Source organism: Myotis nattereri (genome assembly GCF_964212035.1).
Source record: "Myotis nattereri genome assembly, chromosome: 19".
NCBI lineage: Eukaryota > Metazoa > Chordata > Mammalia > Chiroptera > Vespertilionidae > Myotis > Myotis nattereri.
Window position 1 is genome coordinate 12,393,283 of NC_138095.1, and position 19,124 is coordinate 12,412,406.

General features: G+C 45.2%; 1 protein-coding gene across 1 annotated transcript in view; it reads right to left on the minus strand.

Annotated features, from left to right (window-relative positions):
- Nucleotides 1–673: 673 nt before the first annotated feature.
- Nucleotides 674–19,124, minus strand: part of MPHOSPH9 (M-phase phosphoprotein 9) — a 38,778-nt gene continuing 20,327 nt past the window's right edge. Inside the window, exons 13-24 of the mRNA XM_081113772.1 lie at nt 16,470–16,517; nt 15,526–15,590; nt 13,119–13,220; nt 9,872–10,006; nt 9,318–9,493; nt 8,176–8,319; nt 7,289–7,409; nt 6,464–6,567; nt 5,604–5,839; nt 5,254–5,322; nt 3,040–3,447; nt 674–971 (exon numbers count right to left, since the gene is read on the minus strand). Coding sequence (XP_080969898.1) covers nt 3,337–3,447; nt 5,254–5,322; nt 5,604–5,839; nt 6,464–6,567; nt 7,289–7,409; nt 8,176–8,319; nt 9,318–9,493; nt 9,872–10,006; nt 13,119–13,220; nt 15,526–15,590; nt 16,470–16,517 — 1,311 coding nt within the window. The 3' untranslated portion in view covers nt 674–971; nt 3,040–3,336. The remainder of the gene's footprint in view (nt 972–3,039; nt 3,448–5,253; nt 5,323–5,603; nt 5,840–6,463; nt 6,568–7,288; nt 7,410–8,175; nt 8,320–9,317; nt 9,494–9,871; nt 10,007–13,118; nt 13,221–15,525; nt 15,591–16,469; nt 16,518–19,124) is intronic.

The window sequence follows — 19,124 nt, forward strand, 5'->3', positions numbered from 1 at the left end:
TCACAAAAATCCTTCACAGGTTTGCATGTTTCTGATGTTGACTTCTGTCCCTGTCAGGCTAGAGTTCAAGCAGGCCAAGATGAGTTCAGATGAAGGCGGGCAGGGCAAAACCACCAAGGCTCTTCATCCGCCCATGACTGAACTGGAACTGGGATCGAACGGGCCAGGAAAGCCACTGTGACACAACTCGGCCCCAAACTCTGGTGTGAAGATGATCTGAGACAAGCGAAGGTGTCCCAACAAACCCTAAACCCTCAGCTCCTTCCAGCTGCCGGGGGGGCCCTGAGGCCCAGGGAGGAGTTTCCGGAGCGCACACCGGTCTGAGTGAGGCCCCTGCCCGTCTGCCAGTTGGAACTGAGCACCTGGACAGGTATCACCCTGACCCTGCCATGGCTGCTCTCACTGGCAGTAACTCATAGAGAACTTAACACCATCAAAAACCAGACCATGGGCTCGGCTGGTGTAGCTAAGTGGTTGAGTATCGACCTATGAATCAGGAGGCTGGGGTTCGATTCCCAGTCAGGGCACATGCCTGGGTTGCAGGAGGCAGCCAATCAATGATTCTCTCATCATTGATGTTTCTCTTCCTCTTACTTTCTCTCTGAAATCAATGACTATTTTAAAAACACCCCATAGTTAGCTGATGTGAATACAGTAATATCTCCAGACAGTTCATTTCCACAAATATTTATTGAGTGCCTGTTTGCAAGAATGAAGAGATGGTCCCTGCTCTCGTGGAGCTTACAATTTCATCCCTCCAATGTTTGAGGACATTTAACAGCAGCTACAATGAGCACTTGGCTTTGTCTGTCAGTGGCACTTTGTGAAGAGAGTCCTCCTCATTATTCATCACTGTTACAGTGAAATTGTAAAACATAATTATCTTTGAAGTCTGCAGTCATAGTGGTGACACGGTACATGATGTCCAGCCAGTGCAAACTTATGGCTTGATTCCTCCTCTCTGAGAGGGTCTGTTGAAATGAAAACACAAATCAAAAGGGAAGAGCTTGGTAATGCAGGGCCTAAGAACACCGGTGCAGTTTAATGTTTTATCAAACGCCTGCAAAATCTGTGCATCACAATCGGTTCCTTCGGACTCTGTGAATCCCTCGACCCCGTGAGAGCCCCTCAGCGGGATTTACCTCTGACCCCTAAAGAGCTCTGGGTATACATTTATTTTTTAAAGCTTCTTACAGACTCACAACATGTTAAAATTTAATGAAAAATATTTGAAATATCTAAAATGTTGAGTTTTACTACGTATATTAGTGCAGAGTTCAGAATTCAAACAGCATTCAGCAAAGCACCTGGCTTTTCTACTTTAAAAAGGGGAGCATAAATGAATCTTAATTCATTCATCTGACATGCAGTGGCCCTGCCTTCCTGGCCATCACCTTGAGATGTCGAGTTATGGAACACTCCAAGGACCAGGAGTTTCATTACATTGGCAATTTTTTTTTTTAGAACAGCCTATATTTATATCAAATAACCCCCAAGGCACCAAAGAAAAAGTGCCGCCTTTGTTCTTACACTCAACAGCTTATCAAGTTTTTTATGTCATTTAAAAAAACCACATACCAAAGGAAAGCTCATTCAAACTCCATGAAACCTTTTTTTTTTTTGGCTAAGCGGTGGAGAGAACATCTCGGACCACCTCATGGAGATGTCAACCAACCCAAGGTAGTTTTTAAGTCAAATGTTTAGAACACAATCTACTTTTCTATTTTAAAAAGTACCCAATAGCCACTTGAAAGGCCTATTTCATTCCGGATGAAGCTGAAATGTGCTATTTACTGAAATCACACTAAGCACCAGGCACTTGACAGAAATCTCCCGGAATGGCGAATGCACCGGGTGTGGCCCAAGTCTGCCAGCTCGGGCCCTGCTGCCCCGTCCTACAGTTACTGAGGGGAGAGGAGGGGGGAGCCCACGTAAGAGCTATGATTTGCTTTTCAAAAGGCACTTGATTCTTTTGCTGAGTGATTCTGAGTAGCTGGTTTTCACCTGGTGCAGGAGTGGGCGCTCAGAGGGAACTTGAGATCCTTGCCCGGAGCCAGCCACACCCCCTAATGGAGGGCCGGCTGGCTTGGTGCTTTATAACCAATTGCTACCAAGAGCCACGTGAGGCGGAGAAGTAGCTCAGACGTGAACCAAGTCTAACACCTGAGCATTTTTAAGGGGACTCGACTGTGAAAGCTCGGAGTGAGTCTGTGTATCAACAGGAACCGAGCGTGAACATGTGGGCATGGGGTTCTGACTGGCCATTGAAAAGCAGGCAGCTGAGCAGCCTGGACTTGACCGGCCGTCAAGATGCACAGCTGCCAGAGCTGCTGGTCAGAGCCCGGGCTCCTGCCCACGAGCTGCTCCTGGGGAGCTAGAGACATCCACACGCTCCCTTCCGCTACCAAAGCTGCTCTGACCTAGCCTGGCACCCTCACAGCAGCCACTAGGGGAGTCCTTTTTCTGGGGCGGGGATGGGGGGGTGGGGTCAAATCTCTGCAGGATGACTGGCAGCTGCGCCCAGGCATGGAGGAAAGGGAGTTCCCTGTACAGCCTCACTGGGTGGTCCCTGAACTTCATCAAAGCTTATCTATCACTGACGGTCAAGGGAGGGACACAAGTTACATTCAGAATGATGGGCAGGGACTACAGCCCTCCAATTGTTTAACTTTCTCTGAAAAGCATATATATGACAAAATTAGAAAATTACATCTATTTTCTTTCCTTACAAATAATAGAGTTTAAGGGAAACAAAATGAGTTATCCATGCAGTTTTGAAAGCTTGCCAGCGTCCCATTATTGCCGATATTGCCGTTATGACTAATCTAATATTCACTCTAAGACAAATGTGTCAGACAGGAATCGCATTAGCGCTTTTAAAAGCTCAGAACTACTAAATCCAGGATGTGCTGTAATTTTTTTGCATTCAGCGTGGCTTAGCCTACCATTATGAAAATTGTTCTGAAGCATTTATTTAAAAATTTTTAAAAAATCATATTCACGATGTCGAACAAATTTACAAAACTGGTGTGAAGGTACCTGTAAAAGGATGAACACTATTTGTTTAGAGACCAGCTGCCTCCCACAGTCACACTTCCTTATTCTTGATATAAACTGGAGACATATACTATTTAAAAATAACACTTTTTAAATAGTAAAATATACAAGATTCCTGAGCATAACAAAAATATCTTGGAAGTATGTGGCCGTTAGAAGTATAAAAGAGCAAGTGTCATGATTGTAGAACTACGGCCTGAAGGGCTACGAACAGTAGAAAACGCTCCGCCTCCCGAGTGCTCATCACAGTCAGCGCAAGCGAGGCGGCTGGTTTCCTGGCTACGCGGGGCGGAGGCGCGCGGAGGAGCGCAGCACGTGGAACTTCTTCAGCGTCATGCGCACGGAGCCCAGCTCGCGGTTAATCCGCTCCAGGCGGTCCTCCAGCGCTTCCTGCGCGGAAAGACGGGAGAAGCGGCATTAGAATCTACGCCAGGTTCACTGGCTCCAGTCACCACAAGACGGGCCTTCCTTTTGGCAAAAGAACAATCTACACATAAAACCGACTATTTTGTTAACGTCTTTGTCACTTCTTTTAAACTGCACAATGTGAGTCAACTTTTCAACCATCCAAGTCGCTTCTGCCCCGTTGTCTCCTCAGTATGGTCACGATGTGGGGGTTCCGGCCGCGGTGACACAGGGACGGGAGGGAGCCCTACCCAACCAGGCTGAGCTGAGAAAGCACAGCCCTCCCCCAGAGGTAACAGACAGATGAGCAAAAAGCAAGAAGTGACTACTGTTCTCTTTACTGTTTTCCTGCAGATGTGCTCCCATCTTTAAGAAAATTTAAAAAAGAATTCATCTCTCTACTTCCGAGTGTTTTTCAATCGAACTTGTCTTGTTGTATCTTTCTACAACACTGTTTTAAATTAAGTGCAACATTCCATCAGATGTACTATATTTAACCTAGGATCTTCTGGTAGAAATTTAGGTGGCTTCTAATTTTAGCTATCACAAATAAGGCTGCAATAAATATTCTTAAATGTATCTCCTTGCGTCTATCTGTGAGGATTGCCTTAGGAACCATTCCCAGACATAAATGCGCCAGGTCCAAAGGGAGGCAGAGTCCGACCCCCTGGGACAGCTGTCAGCCGCACTCCGGGGAGCCTGCCGCCTTCCACTCCACCTGCAGGGTGTGCTGACGCGCCTTCTCCCACCCAGGTACTGTTTTTAAAAAATACCTGCCAATGTTGATGCTTTTGTTTAAATGTGTGGTTTTCTTTTATTCATTGCTGAGGCTGACTACTTTTCACATATTTATTTTGTTGCCCAATTTAACTTTTTCACTTAAGAATCATATACAAGCATCCTCAGGCCCTTCCTGCTGCCATTTGGCTTCATATGGAACTGAAAGAGCTTTGATATACAGGTGGGCAAATGGAAAATTACAATAATAATAATAATAATAATAATAATAATAATAATAATAGAAGAATAAGCTGCTCCGCATACCACCCAGTATGTCAACAGAAACTAGAGCCCTTCGAGTCTTACTTTAAGAGCTCACGACCATTGTATCAAAATATATTAAGCAAATGTTTCAGACAGATTTAGGATCGGAGCACCAACATTTCTCCTGCCTTCCCAGTAAACTATATTAAGAAGAGTTTTGTGTGTTGTGTCTTACAAATTATTAAATAAGAACTTTCAGAAAAGCAAAACCAATAAAAAGACTTAAAAGTCAGATAAAAGGAGAAGTTAGGGCTCCAGGCCCTGGAGAGAGCCCGAGACTGTTCTGTGTCCGATTTTCCTTCTGGTGTCGCAGTGCAACCTGGCGATGAACTTCCCCTGAAGCCAAGGCCCAGAGAAGCCAGCTCCATAAGACACACAGGGGCCGGTATGCTTAGATGTTACAAGAATAGTTTAACTGTCCTGGCTTCATGCACTTTCACTCTTGGCCATGCGCCTGCCCCACCTCCTGCTGTGATGGAACCACACCTTCCTCTACAGCTAGGCCATGTGCTCCCACGTTCGTTTCTCAAAAACATAAGTGTGCGTTTTTCTTGAAATGCAAAGGTAAAATCAGTTTTTAATACTGAAAGCAATCATGCAGTTATGAAATATGTTATGATCACCAAACGTTTCCTGCAGAGGCTGAGTTCTGACCGCCTGTATCCACGTGCCTAAAAGCAAGATTTAAAACCATCTGGTCAATAGGGCGGCCAGCCTTGGAAGCAGACTGAAGCTGAGACATCTCACCTGATTTAATCTCGTCTGCAAAGTGACTCGTCCTCCCATCGAAGGCATCCGACTGAGGGCAGCCTCAATCTGTCAACACAAAAAGGCTTAAATAATGACAGGAGAACTCGCATTGCTGGCGGGGTTTATCACAGAGCTAAAGGCAAGACCTCAGCCTCCTATTTCCTTGTCCGTCTCTTCCCTAAGTCCCCATCATGATGCCCAGCACCAGCTCGGCTCACATGTGTGGCTTTGGTGTGAAATTCACAGCAACTTCCTGGGGTGGGTGTCACTGACTGACTCCTCTGACTAGTCCTTAGCCACAAGCATTAAGTTCAGAAAAAGAGGTAAACAATTTTTTGTTGCTTTACCTGGTCTTTTTCTTTTGTAAGTTCATCAAAAAACCGTTCCGTTTCCGCCAGGGTCCTAATTTTCGCGGTGTACTCAAAGTCGTGGGCACGAGCTCCAGCAGCCGGACACTGTGCACTGCCCGACTCGCCCGTCCCCACGGCGCTCCCCGGGGCGCCCTTTGCTCCACTCAGCGGCAGTTCAGGGGCAGAGTTATGACTTGCATGGGTGTCGGTGGCTTTTTCTGAATATTTTTTTTCTGTCAGAGAGAAAATAAATGCCTTTAATTTCTTATCAAGTTTTCGAATAGCTCGTATACACACTACGTAAGTTCACCCCTTCACTTTCTGGAAAGAGCTGCTATAGGACCAGACAGCAATGAAGGCCAAGCCCTCCACCACAGTTCCTCAGAGCTGCTGCTCCACAGAACCCAGAAAGTCTGCCTCGGTGGGACAGTCCTCCCTAAACGAGCCTCCGGAGACGCCTATAAACCTAAACTTCCAGAGCGCTTACGAAGAAGTTTAACACTAAACAGCACGTGTATAGCAACACGAAAGGTGAACCTCTCAGGGGCCTACCCACGTGACTTCATTTACACTATCTTATATCTTTATTCCAAACTTAAGATATAAATGAGAAAAAGAAAAAGATTCCCCAAAGCCAAGGCTGCCTTAAAACCAGAGACTATTCAGTGGAGAGAGCCCCGTCCCTCCGTTCCCCAGCTTCTCAGAGGATACCCACTGACCCAGGGGAGTGCCGGGAATGCTCATTTACCAAGGACTTCACTGCAGGATATTATAATATGTAGAACCGTGGAGAGATACCAGAAACTCACAACACGAATGACTAAAACCAAAGCTAAGAATTTTGTAGAAAAAGATACCTTCCGCGTCATCTAGAGGAAGAAACTGGAGTTGTTTTCTTGGATTGGTACGTTGTGACGTAGACACGGGAACAGTATCTAAATCATCCAAAAGTATATCAAATCTATTGAATGAAGCAAGTTACTTGTGAGAAAACACTGTCAACTGATTTTCCCTATCGCCACTAGAGAGACAAGCTGGCATCCAGGTAACTCACACACTGACATATTTTTAGAAAGAAAACTGGTCGTATAATTTTTCAAAACTGAAATCTAGTTTGTTTTCTGATACAAATCAGACTCCCAGCACTGCCCGCGGTCTCCTGTCCGTCTTCCTGACCACCCGACGGGACCAGCAGGGCAGCTGTTATCCCTGTTCTACAGAAGAGGAAACAGGCCCTGTGCTCGAGGGATTTCTCCAGGAGCCTCCGGGGCTGGCTCAGCAGGAGCCAGGGCCGCCCCGCAGCGCACACTGCTGACCACGTCAGTGAGGTCACTTCTCAAGAGCCCAGGTAAACTGACGCTCAGTGCCGGGGCCACACAGCACAGCCCACGATCTTGTACCATAAACCTTTTCAGGGAAACAAAGAAGTATCGTTCTACAGCCAAAGCTGGGAGGAAGGGGCTCTGAGACGGTGCTGGACTTACGAGTAGCCAGTCACACCGTTACAAACTATTTTCATGTATTATAGTATTTTTCACTTTTAGTATGACATTCATTGATATGATTTAAAGCCAGAGAGTTCCCATTAACTGAAAAATTAATGATAGCTAGAGGCATAAGTTGACATTTTTTAAAAAAATTAATAATATACATATTTTATGCTACAATTTTAGAGAACTTACCGAATTGGACTGCTTTCGGTTTTGCTAAGCAGATGACTAAATCCTGGGGACAAATTTTCTTTAGGGGACCGCTTTGGACTATAAGCCACAGTCACTGGTGTTAACATAATCTCTCTTTTCGCTATAGAAGAAAACGAAGAGGAAATATTCTTTTCCTTCTCTATAATACATGGCAGAACATATTCTTCAAAGGAATACAATTTCATTGAAAGCCTTTTGAAAGACAAATTAAGAGTACGAAGAATAAAAATAAAATAATTCCTAACCCTGACACCAAGAGGGGACCACAGCCAACATTTTATACAGCAGGCGGTAGCTGTGGCACGGGCTCAAAACTGGTTTTTCAGGATTTTAGAAGTGGCCTGGAAATAAGGTGGAAACGCCAGAGCCCCGGTGGACTTCCCGATCACACAGCCACATAGGACGCTCCGCAGCTGTTATGAGAGTGAAAACGGAGAGCACGGAAACCCAGAGTTCAGACCTGAAACCGTCCCGGCCACTGGCTGAAGAGAAAGGTGACGAGTGTGAGTAACCTTAGGTAAATGCACGCAAAGAAGCATCGCTCTGCAGGCTGGCTTCCATTCATGTCTGAGCTAATGTTTAATTAGATATTTATCAACTTTCTCAAAAACTGTGCAATGGTATTAGCTGCAAAAATCTGCTGGACACACCAACAATCTCATGCAATAAACTTATCATTTTCTCAGTTACAGTCCGAGCATCTGTGCAGTCAGATATGTTATTCTTGGAAAAGGTCGTAGGTCATATTTAGGGGCCTGTATTCAGAGCATCTCCGGTGCAAGGGAGAGTGCAAAGGAGACAGGGAGTGTGTCGGAGTGTGCGGCTCGAGTGGCACCCAAGCCCGGAGGTGTGACCCCAGCTCTTACTTGGAGTGCTGGGCTTGCGGCTGGAAGGCGGCAGGGAGGACGACCTCTGCGCACAGTTCAGCCTCCTGTGTCTCTGCTGGGCACACTTCTCTGGGGACCGACTCCCACCGACAGTCGCTTCAGTTTGCCGAGGATTTGCTAATTCTGAGACAAGCGTAAAAAAAGTCAGCGAGACACACACAGCTTCAGTCCTCTGCCTTTATTAACAGACGTTCACCAGCAAGCAATTCTTCTCACTGTGTAGGTCACAATGATTATTTGCAAAAGCACACGTTATAGATAAAGATGCCTGATGAAAAAAATGTGGGAGTTTATAATGCCTTCATTCCGGTTCCCTGTTTACAATTCAAGGTGATTTTTCAAGAGTTTATTTTTAGAAAGCAGGTCACTAATTTATTTACTAGGAGATAGTGTTTTGGATGCTACACTGAAGATGTCAATGATGTGGTTACCAGCATGAAGATGCCCCTGCCCCTCTGCTGGGTGCTCGGGAGCCTAGAAAGGCAGAGCAGGATGCCCCACTCACTAGAAACACCAGGCGTCTGTCACAGCTTTCTGACGTGTGCAAGTAAGACAAACTGATGCAGAAATTTTCCACATATCGTTGAGAATGCCATAGAAATCTTTAATAATCAGAATTAACACATAATCTGCTTTTATAAAAGGCGCATGTTATGCCATGACTGTGATAAATTATTCACTAGGGATTTGATTATCTATGAAATGGGGCTGAAGCAGCAATAAACTAACCTTTTATTTCATCACTGGGGGAATTCCATTTTAAAGAGAAAGTAATATAGTTACAGGGAAAGAGAAAAAAACCTGTATCTCTATGATCTATCTATATATATATAAAAGCCTAAGCAACCATTACCACCGGTTGATGGCTTGACCCGTAACTATGACGATGCACTGACCACCAGGAGGCAGACGCTCAATGCAAGAGCTGCCCCCTGATGGTCAGTGCACTCCCCCAGCCAACCTCCTGCAGCTGGCCAACCTCCCATGGTCCCTCCCCTTGTCCAGCTGGCCCCGATCAGGACTGGGTGATACGGTCCCAATTGGCCCCAATCACCAGCCAGGCCAAGGGATCCCACCCATGCACAAATTTATGCACCGGGCCTCTAGTATAAAATACTTACTATTTGAAGTGTCCTCTCTCTCTGTCTGTGTGCCCCAATTTTTAAATATTTTTTCTTCCTCAAGTTCTTTTAAAGCTCTCATGACTGGTGTGTCTGAAGTCTCTCTTTGTTTTTTTATCAGTAAGTTTGTTGGTGAACTTCCAGGCGAAGAATCCTTTTCCGGAGGAGAATGGTACCTTAAATAACAATTGTAAGACACACAGTGCTATGGACTGAATATGGTGCCCTCCCCACCCCAAATTCATATTGAAGCCTCAGTCCTTGGCATGATGCTATTTGGAGGTGGGGCCTTTGGGAGTTGAGTGAGTTTAGATGAGACCAAGAGGGGGTTAGTGCCCAATAAAAAGGGAAGAAACAAGATCTCTCTCTCCCATGTGCCAGGAGCACAAGAGTGGAAGCTCTGCACAGCCTACGAAAGTGAACTGTCCAGAGAGCACTAGTCTCTCAAAGTAAAATAAAAATTAGGTGCTTAAAACTGAGACATTAAGGAGACAAGGAGGTGGCTCTAGGAAAACACAGCAGTCCCTAAACAGGACCTTCGACAGTCATCTCACCCAGGAGCGCTCGTCTCCTCCAGCGTGCTCACTGACGTCCTGCCCGGCACATCCAGGGGCTGGCCGGTGAAGATCGAATACTCCGCCCCCGGGATCAGCCACTTCCGCCTGCTGACGTCAGAGGGGGCCAGTGTGCTGTGAGGGTGAGGAGTGTTGTGGGCATTACAAGGTTTGTGCTTCCATTTAAACTGAGCACAAATGAAAACACCTGGCTTCAAAAGATTCCTTCCACGCGTCCACGGAAATTTAAAAACCACATGCGGCGTCTCTCGAGGTGTGAATTCTCCATCTCGGTTCTAAGACTGAGCTGCATTATTTCACGGTCTGTCCTGCTGATCATAACTGAGTCTCAGGGGCTCCCACGCCCGCACAGCTCCGCACACCCCCAGGGAGTGCCCCCACCTCCCACGCCAGCCCCGGGACAGAACTGCCAGTCACCCTCTGCTACTGACGCTCGAAACGGAACTACGACGACGGAAGAACCAACTTTTAAAAGGGTTTTCATTTTAATGAGTTAACTGATCTCCTTTTCTCCACACTTTCTCTGCTCTCGGACTGGGAAGGCCACACGCACAGGCCATCCTGGCCTCCCCGCGGACCTGGCTCTGCTCCTCCAGCACCAGCAGCCTGGTCTCAGCAGGAACCGATCCTACAGACTCCTCTGGCGCCCTGCGCAAGCTCAGCCTCCTCTCTCCTGCATCTCTACCCCTCCCAGATTCTCTAGTCCCTCTCTACCTACCCTGGGGTGCACCCTGACTCCTCCCCAGCTCGCCTTCAGGCAGCCAGCACCTCGGCCTGGGCGACGATACTGACCTCGCTTCTCAGTGTCTTCACTCCGACAGCTGAGCTTTGCAGATGGGGTGTCGTTACAAAATCACTCTCACCATCTCAGCTGGACACCCAACACGGCTGGCAACAGAGCTCTCTGTAATGGGCGACTGTCTCCTGCCTTCTCCTCTCTCCTCTAACTGCTCAGCCCAGCCTAGACTGCTGAAGATAACCTCGCGTGACACTCCAGAGAGAACCCAGAGACCAGGAGACCACGCCTGCCTCCTCTCTGCTCCCTTCCCTGTAACACTTTTTAGGAGTTGCCTATTTTACCTATTTTCATTTTAACCCCAGTCATTCCTTTTTCTCAACTTTTTAATATATATATTTTTATTGATTTCAGAAAGAAAGAGAGACAGGAACATCAATGATGAGAGAGAATCATTGATCAGCTGCCTCCTGCATGCCCCACACTGGGGACTGAGCCCACAACCCGGGCATTTGTCCTGACTGGGAATCAAACCGTGACCTCTTGGTTCATAGGTCCATGCTCAACCACTGAGCCATGCCAGCTGGGCATCAACTTTTAAATTAAAAAACATGTCAAACAATCTTAGAAGATTACAAAGAATACCATTAACAAGCACCCGCCCACATTCAGTTTTAACAAATGCTAGCCATCTTACCCTACTTTTTTGTAGTTGTAAAACATAGACACATGGTATGCTTGTATTTTTTAGGTTACATCCAAGTTACAATGCACATATCCCTGCAGTGCTGCTGTTTCTGCTCAGCATCACCTTGGAGGTTAATCCCTGTGTTACAGGAGGCACCACCGTCTTACCCACCCACTGGGCGGACATACCACAAGCCACGCACCCGCCCTCCTGGTGGTGGCTGTGCTTCCCTTCCAATGGACTGCCCTTCAACAATGCTACAGTGAACAGGTGTGAGAATTCCTCTCGGGTAAACCTGTAAGAGTGGAACGTGGAGTTCGGGGTGTGCAGTCTCACTGGATGCTGACGAATCACCCCCTTCTGGCTGTACCAATGGTCAGCCCAGGCAGCAATGTGGTTCCTGTTTCTTCACACCTTGGCCCAACTTCACCATGATTAGATCTGAAGGCTGGCTCGTCTGAGGACGTGAGTGGCCTCCCATTGTTGTTCTCGTTGGCATTTTTTGGATTACCAGTGAAATGAGCACCTTTTCATTTGTATTAGCCATTTAGGTTTCTTTTCTGTGAGCTGCTTGCTCATATCCTGTGATTGCTTTTCTACTGAGGAAGTTGTCTTTTTCTCATTGATTTGTAGGAGTTCTTTATATTCCGGATGCTAATTCTTTATTGGTTCCTATTCTCTTTAAATATATAAACAATTTACAGCCTGCAGACAGCACTCAGGCACCAACCATCGCATTAGAAAACCTTGCTTCTTCACTTCATCTCGCTCAGATTTTCAGAGTGGACACTCCAGATACAAGTGGGGTCTCCTGGTGCCTCTCCCTTCTCACTCTCCCCAAAGCTACTGTTTGTTCTCTCTCAATGTTCAATTTCAGTTATTTACATACTTTTTCTTTAATAATTCACTATGTTCTACCAGCAAAGATCTAGGAAAAGTTTCTCATTTGACAATTATGACTTCGGTTAAAATTCACAATTTAACAATCTTTTTCAAGTAACCACAGTTACAAAGTTATGATCTATTCATTAATACTATTTACCCCAAAATCATAAAAACCAATTCTAACATGGGAAACGTATTCTGTAAATGTATCAGCAAGACAATGCTGCCCTATCCGCTTTGGCTCAGTGGATAGAGCGTCAGCCTGCAGACTGAAGGGTCCCAGGTTCGATTCTGGGCAAGGGCACATGCCCAGGTTGCAGGATCAATCCCCAGTGTAGGGCACGCATGAGGCAGCCAATCAATGATTCTCTCTCATCATTGATGTTTCTATCTCTCTCTACCTCTTCCTTCCTCTCTGAAATCAATAAAATATATTTTAAAAAAAGACAATGCTGAGATGACAGCAAAGCTAATGTTGAAAAACTAAGAAGAAAAATGCACACAAGCTAATGAAAATCTACAGTCACAGGTCTCTCCACTAACGTGCGGAGAAAATACCTCGTCTTTTAGGGCTAAAAGACCGTTTGAGAGACTTTAGCCCAATGTCCTTGTTTCTACAGATGATAAAACTCGGCTCCAAAAACATTCAGAGATTTGCCTAAGGTTACACCGCTGGGCAGAGTGAAAAACAAGAACACCCTTCCCTCCTCGCTCCCAGCCCGACTCTCCTCCTTCCTCCTTCCGGGAAATGCCTCTGCAGGAGCTTGTGTGCTGGCTGATAACAAGATGTTCTTACACATCCAGATTCTCCGTGATATCAGCCCCAACATTCTCATGGTTCAGACAGAGGAGCTTCTGAGCTAGATGGAAGGGCGCACCTATTTCTAGCTTTGCAGAGATTAAACAAAGTAACTTACTTGGCACGTGAGGGTCCCGTGGGAGCTCTAGAATTATGACGAAGACTTAACATATTTTCATGCTCCACTTGCTTGACCTGAGCTTCAAGTTTTGAGATCATTCTGATTCAAAGCAATAAAATGAATGTAAGTACATTTCAACAAAGTTAAACAGCTCAACTACGAATTACTGATTTAACAGATCCTTCTAGAAAAGGAGAGACAAAGCAGCTGCAAGTCCATAAACCTTTTCCCAGTAAAATTCTACCATTTAACTTTACAAAGCTGACAAAGTAAGGGAGAGTAAGTAGAAAGGAAAGTGCATTCAACTCTACAGAGGAGCACTCATCCTACAACTGAAGGAAAAGGAACAAAATAGATGGACTTAATCTAGCAAGTAAAAAAAAATTATAAATTTGACTACAGATCAAAACATACAACATATAAACTAAATATAAAATAAATTCAAATATTCAAATAAACTGCAAGTCTAACATGTTTAATATGTATACATCCAAGCACATGAAATATATACAGGTAACACTTCCACACAAGAGGAAGCAGGCTTAATTCCCAATAACAGAGCCATTAAAAAGAACTCCTAATTTTAAACTATGCACCTCATTGAATTTGTGCCATGTTCAGAATAAAAGCCTATTTTCAAGTTACCAGCAGAAAATAAGTACTGTGGCCAATTAATTGTTTTGAACATGTCTTGCAGTCTTTGTTCTTTTAAACTTTGCACATGTCTTCATCTGATCTTTTTTTCTTTTTTTAACCCTCACCCAAGGATATTTTTCCATTGATTTTTAGAGAGAGTGGAAGAGAGGGAAAGACAGAGGGAAATATGTTTCTCTCACATTGACTGGTTGCCTCCTGCACATGCCCTGACGAGGGTCTGTGCCAGGGAGGAGCCTGCAACGGAGGTAAGTGCCCTTGACCAGAATTGAACACGGGATCCTTTAGTCCATAGGCCAACGCTCTTTTTTATTTTTCTTTTTTCTTAAATAACATATTTTGCTCAAGAGCTTTTATTTATTTATTTTTATATATTTTTATTGATTTCAGAGCGGAAGGGAGATGGAAAGAGAGATAGAAACATCAATGATAAGAGAGAATCATTGATCAGCTGCCTTCTGCATGCCCTCTATTGGGGATCGAGCCTGCAACCCAAGCATGTGTCCTTGACTGGAAGCGAACCTCAGACCCTTCAGTCCGCAGGCCGACACTCTATCCACTGAGCCAAACCAGCTAGGGCTGATCTTCTTTTTTAAGGTAAGAGTTCCTTACTTCTTTAAAATTTTTTTTATTGATTTTTAGAGATAGAGGAATGAGAGGAAGAGAGATAGAAACATCAATGATGAGAGAGAAGCATCAATCACCTGCCTCCTGCACACCCCCTACTAGAGATCGAGCCCCAAACCCGGGCATGTGCCCTGACTGGGAATCGAACCAGTGACCTCTTGGTGCATGGGTCAAAGCTCAACCACTGAGCCACACCGGCCAGGCCTCATCTCATCTTTTAAACTCACATTCTTACCTTTCCCATTGCAAGGAAGGTGTGAAAGAACTTCAGATAAGGCCGCTCACACTGGAGCTGACTGAGCAGAGAAAGCCAGGCAGCGCTCCTGTCCTCCCTGCGGGGAGTCCTAAACAGTGCGGTAAAAATCTCCAAATAAGGGACATTACTATCCCCAAATATAGAAACATGCTTAAAAGCCAACTAGAAATATGGAATCATTTGCCACTGGGACAATTTGACTCTATTCCTACCTAATTCAGCAAATCAGGTCATGAATATAGTCCCCAAGACAGGTCTTTAAGAAAGTAGATGACCACAAACAGGTGGGAATGCTGTTTTTTGGGGGAACATAAAAATATTCAGAGAACTAGACTGCTTCTTAAAATTCTTTTCAATGTTTTAATATCATTTGGATGTTATCTATCCTGTGAAAATACATAATGTTTGGGGAAATGCGCACCTCTTAGGACCAACCACTGATATTTTCTAATCGTTTAAATATCTTCAGCTACCTCGGCCAGGGTGGCTTATTGGTTGTGTCAACCTATGAATCAGAAGGTCACGGTTCGATTCCCAGTCAGGGTACATGCCCAGGATGTGGGCTCGATCCCCAGTAGGGGGCGTGTAGGAGGCAGCCAATCCATGATTCTCTCTCCTATTAATGTTTCTCTCTCGCTCTCTCTCTCCATCATTCTTCCTCTCTGAAATCAATTTTTTTAAAAAAGTTTAAAAATCTTTGGCTAATATCAAATGTATTTCTATGTCAGAAAGATTAGGATAAGATCTAATCTCAAAATGCTTTCAAATCCTCAAGGAAAACCTTCTTTTCATCACTTTCAAATAGACACTTATTTAAGTGCTAAGAAAACAATTAGAAGTGTTTGATTAGTAAGACAATGCATTTACCTTTTCAAATCAGAAATCTGAGTCTGTGCATCAAGCAATTTGTTCTCGGTTGTATTTAATGTATCCTATGAAAATAAAGGAAAAGTTCAGAAAACTGAAGCTAAGTATTCAAATGTAGTCCTTTTATTTAAAAATGCAAAAATACAAAACAAACCTAAGGCTACACCAGAGAGCTACAAAGAAAATCAAGCAGATACTCAGCACATATGGCCTCCACCAAGCCACAGACAGAACTCCGGGAAGAGGATGGGTGAGTGGACGCTGGTTCACAGACAGCTGTGGGGCCAGGAGGGCCGTGTGCCCTGCTTGGCTGGAAACGGTCCAGTGTTAAATGGACACATTTTAACCACAAACCTGACTGAAGTCTCAGTAAATGGCAAAAAAATCCCTGTGGTGATGATGTTTTCAAAGTACGGCCTGGCCCCTGACCCCCAGAATTCCTGGTGGCCGGGCTGGGCAGGCCTTTTCACTAACCTTGAATAATCTGAAACTGCATTTTACACAGCAGAAATACTGGGGTCCCCGTACAGCATCGCTATGGGTTTCACTGCATGCAAATGGTAGTTTCCCAACAGAGCTTTAATCAAGAGTTCAAACATAATAAGTTCAACCCCACAAAAAGCCAATGCTTTGAGAAACAAAACTTTATATTTAAATAGCATTAATTCTTTGCATCTGCATGGTATCCTACACTTCTAAAAATTTCATCTCACCTCAAATGCAACAGCCATTCAATAAATATTTGTTAAATTAACAAATCCACCAGACTGTGAGTTACAGGGTAGAAATCTAAAAGCAAGCCTACTGACCCAGAGAGGGTAAGTCAGTTCCAACAGCTACGGGGGACAGGGCAGGGGAGCAGGGGGGAGGCCAGGGCCCTTGGCTTCCAGTCCAGTGCCCTGCCTCCACCGCAGCCCAGAACATGAGCAATGAACCACTATTACCTTCACTCTTTCGTGTTCTTTTCCCAGGGACTCATACTCTCCTAAAAGCTGCAGGAAAAACAAAGAATTGCACCAGAAAATTAAACATAATATCCACCAAAGGATATGCTATAACAGTGGCTCCCAATGTGGGACACACGCCCCACAGGGGGGCAATTTGATTTTTAAGGGGGTAATTTAATTTTTAAGGGGGACAATTCGAGAATGAGTTATTAACAGTGATTTTTTTTGCATTTCTTATGATTTCAGGGACCTCATATAGAGTACATATATATACACACATATATATACACACACACACACATATATACACACACACATACATACTAGTAAAAGGCTAAGCAACCATCCGACCGGTAGCTTTGACGTGCAATGACCACCAGGGGGCAGACGCTCAACATAGGATCTGCTGAACTGCGGTGCCTTGGCAGTGGTAGTTCTCAGGTGATGCACCCCAGGACCAGAGAGGAGGGAGCCTGATTCCGGGGTGTGACACCCGAGAACCGCCCTCTTGCAATCCAGGACCCCTGGGAGGATGTCGAAGAGCTGGATTTGGCCCAATCTCCACAGGCCAGGCCAAGGGACCCCATCTGCCAGAAGGAACCCCACTCACTATGCAGACACCCTTCGAGCTACAGCACTGCCCGGGGAGGGACTGTGGGAGGTTGGCTCTAGGGCCCATCTCTCCCAGTCCCACCCCGCCAGCCACCTTCTAATTAATTTCCTTTCAATGTGCACAAATCCATGCACCGGGGCACTAGTAAATATATACTGTGACATATTTATGCATTTCAGTTCTTTATTATGTCTTGAAACTTTATTTGCTATTTTTTCATATTATTGTTGAAACAAAACTGTTTTTATCAATTTCAGAGAGAGGAAGGGAGAGGGAGAGAGACAGAAACTTCAATGATGATAGAGAATCATTGATCAGCTGCCTCCTACATGCCCCATCCTGGGGATCAAGCCCACAACCCAGTCATGTGCCCTTGACCAGAATCAAACCCAGGACCCTTTAGTCTGCAGGCCGACACTCTATCCACTGAGCCAAACCAGCCAGGGCCATATTATTATTGTCTTAATAATTTCTTAGTGATTTTTTCCTCAATACTTCAACTGTCCTTTCGTTCTTTTATTTCTCTCTTTCATGGATGCTTGTTTAGACCGAGTTAATGGCCTTTTAGGCTTCCTCCACGTGACTGGGAGTTCACTTTTTGAATAATAAGAATTATGTGTCACAAGGGGGCACCAGGATTTTAGAGATGCTTATTGGGGCACAGCCAAAAAAATGTTGTGAACCACTGCTCTATAAGGTAGCTGCCCACACGCTTCAAAAATGCCACGTCACACCCTCGCCAGTTTGGCTCAGCAGATAGAGGGTGGGCCTGCGGACTGAGGGTCCCAGGTTCGATTCTGGTCAAGGGCTGGTACCTTGATTGCAAGCTCCTCCCCGGCCTGGGCCCTGGTCGGGGCTTATGCAGGAGGCAACCAATCGATGTATTTCCCTCACACTGATATTTCTCTCTGTCTTTCCCTCTCTCTTCCACTCTCCCTAAAAATCAATGGGAAAATATCCTTGAATGAGGGTTAAAAAATGCCAAGTCACAACAGGGGAATGTTGACACACAGTTTCAGATCAAAGGAATTGAAAATCCAGGAGAAGTGAAGACAAGGCGTGGCCCTGGGCTGGGAACAAGGCCATGAAGGAACAGTCGGACGCGACTGCACCATCTGGATTTCTCGTTGTGATGACTGCTCTGTGACTATGAATGGGAAGCCCTCGTTCTCAGGAAATACACTCCGAAAGCTGGAGGTAAAAGGCACGATGTCTATGACCTACTCTCCAATGCCTGAGAGAAAAAAGATGATGTGTGCATGGCAAGTAGATATGGCAACATGTTAACATCAGATCCTAGGTGAAAGGAATGACAGTTCTTGCAAGTTTTCTGTAAGCTTAAATTTATTTCGAAATAAAAAGTAAAAAAAAGTAGTATCAGTCAATGCCCATTGATCAAAAGATTAAAGTGTATTTGCATTGTTCTGTCTCGAATTGCTGCATACGATTCCTTGGTAAATTAGTTCCACAGAGTAAGGTACCATCCTGAAAGTATATTATAATTAGGTAACTTATTTAAAAATAGCTATGTAGCCGAAACCGGTTTGGCTCAGTGGATAGAGCGTCGGCCTGCGGACTGAAAGGTCCCAGGTTCGATTCCGGTCAAGGGCATGTACCTGGGTTGCGGGCACATCCCCAGTGGGAGATGTGCAGGAGGCAGCTGATCGATGTTTCTCTCTCATCGATGTTTCTAACTTTCTATCTCTCTCCCTTCCTCTCTGTGAAAAATCAATAAAATATATTTAAAAAAAAAATAGCTATGTGAGCCTCCTGGTTAAAGAAGACAGATTTGTCACAGTTTCCTTTTTATCCTGGTCCCACTATTAACCATGGAGCCAGTAAAGAGAACACAGGTAACAGCTCAGGCGGAAGGTTGGAATGAAGCCGCAGCAGGGCCTGAGTAAGGGGAGCAAATGGCAAGTAGATGACCCCTTCCCAACCGTGGGAGCACAGACTGAATCCCAGGTCAGTAGGGGACAGGGCGGAAGCACAGGGCAGACACACAGACCCGGCCACAGTCCTCAGGTAGAGTGGTCAGA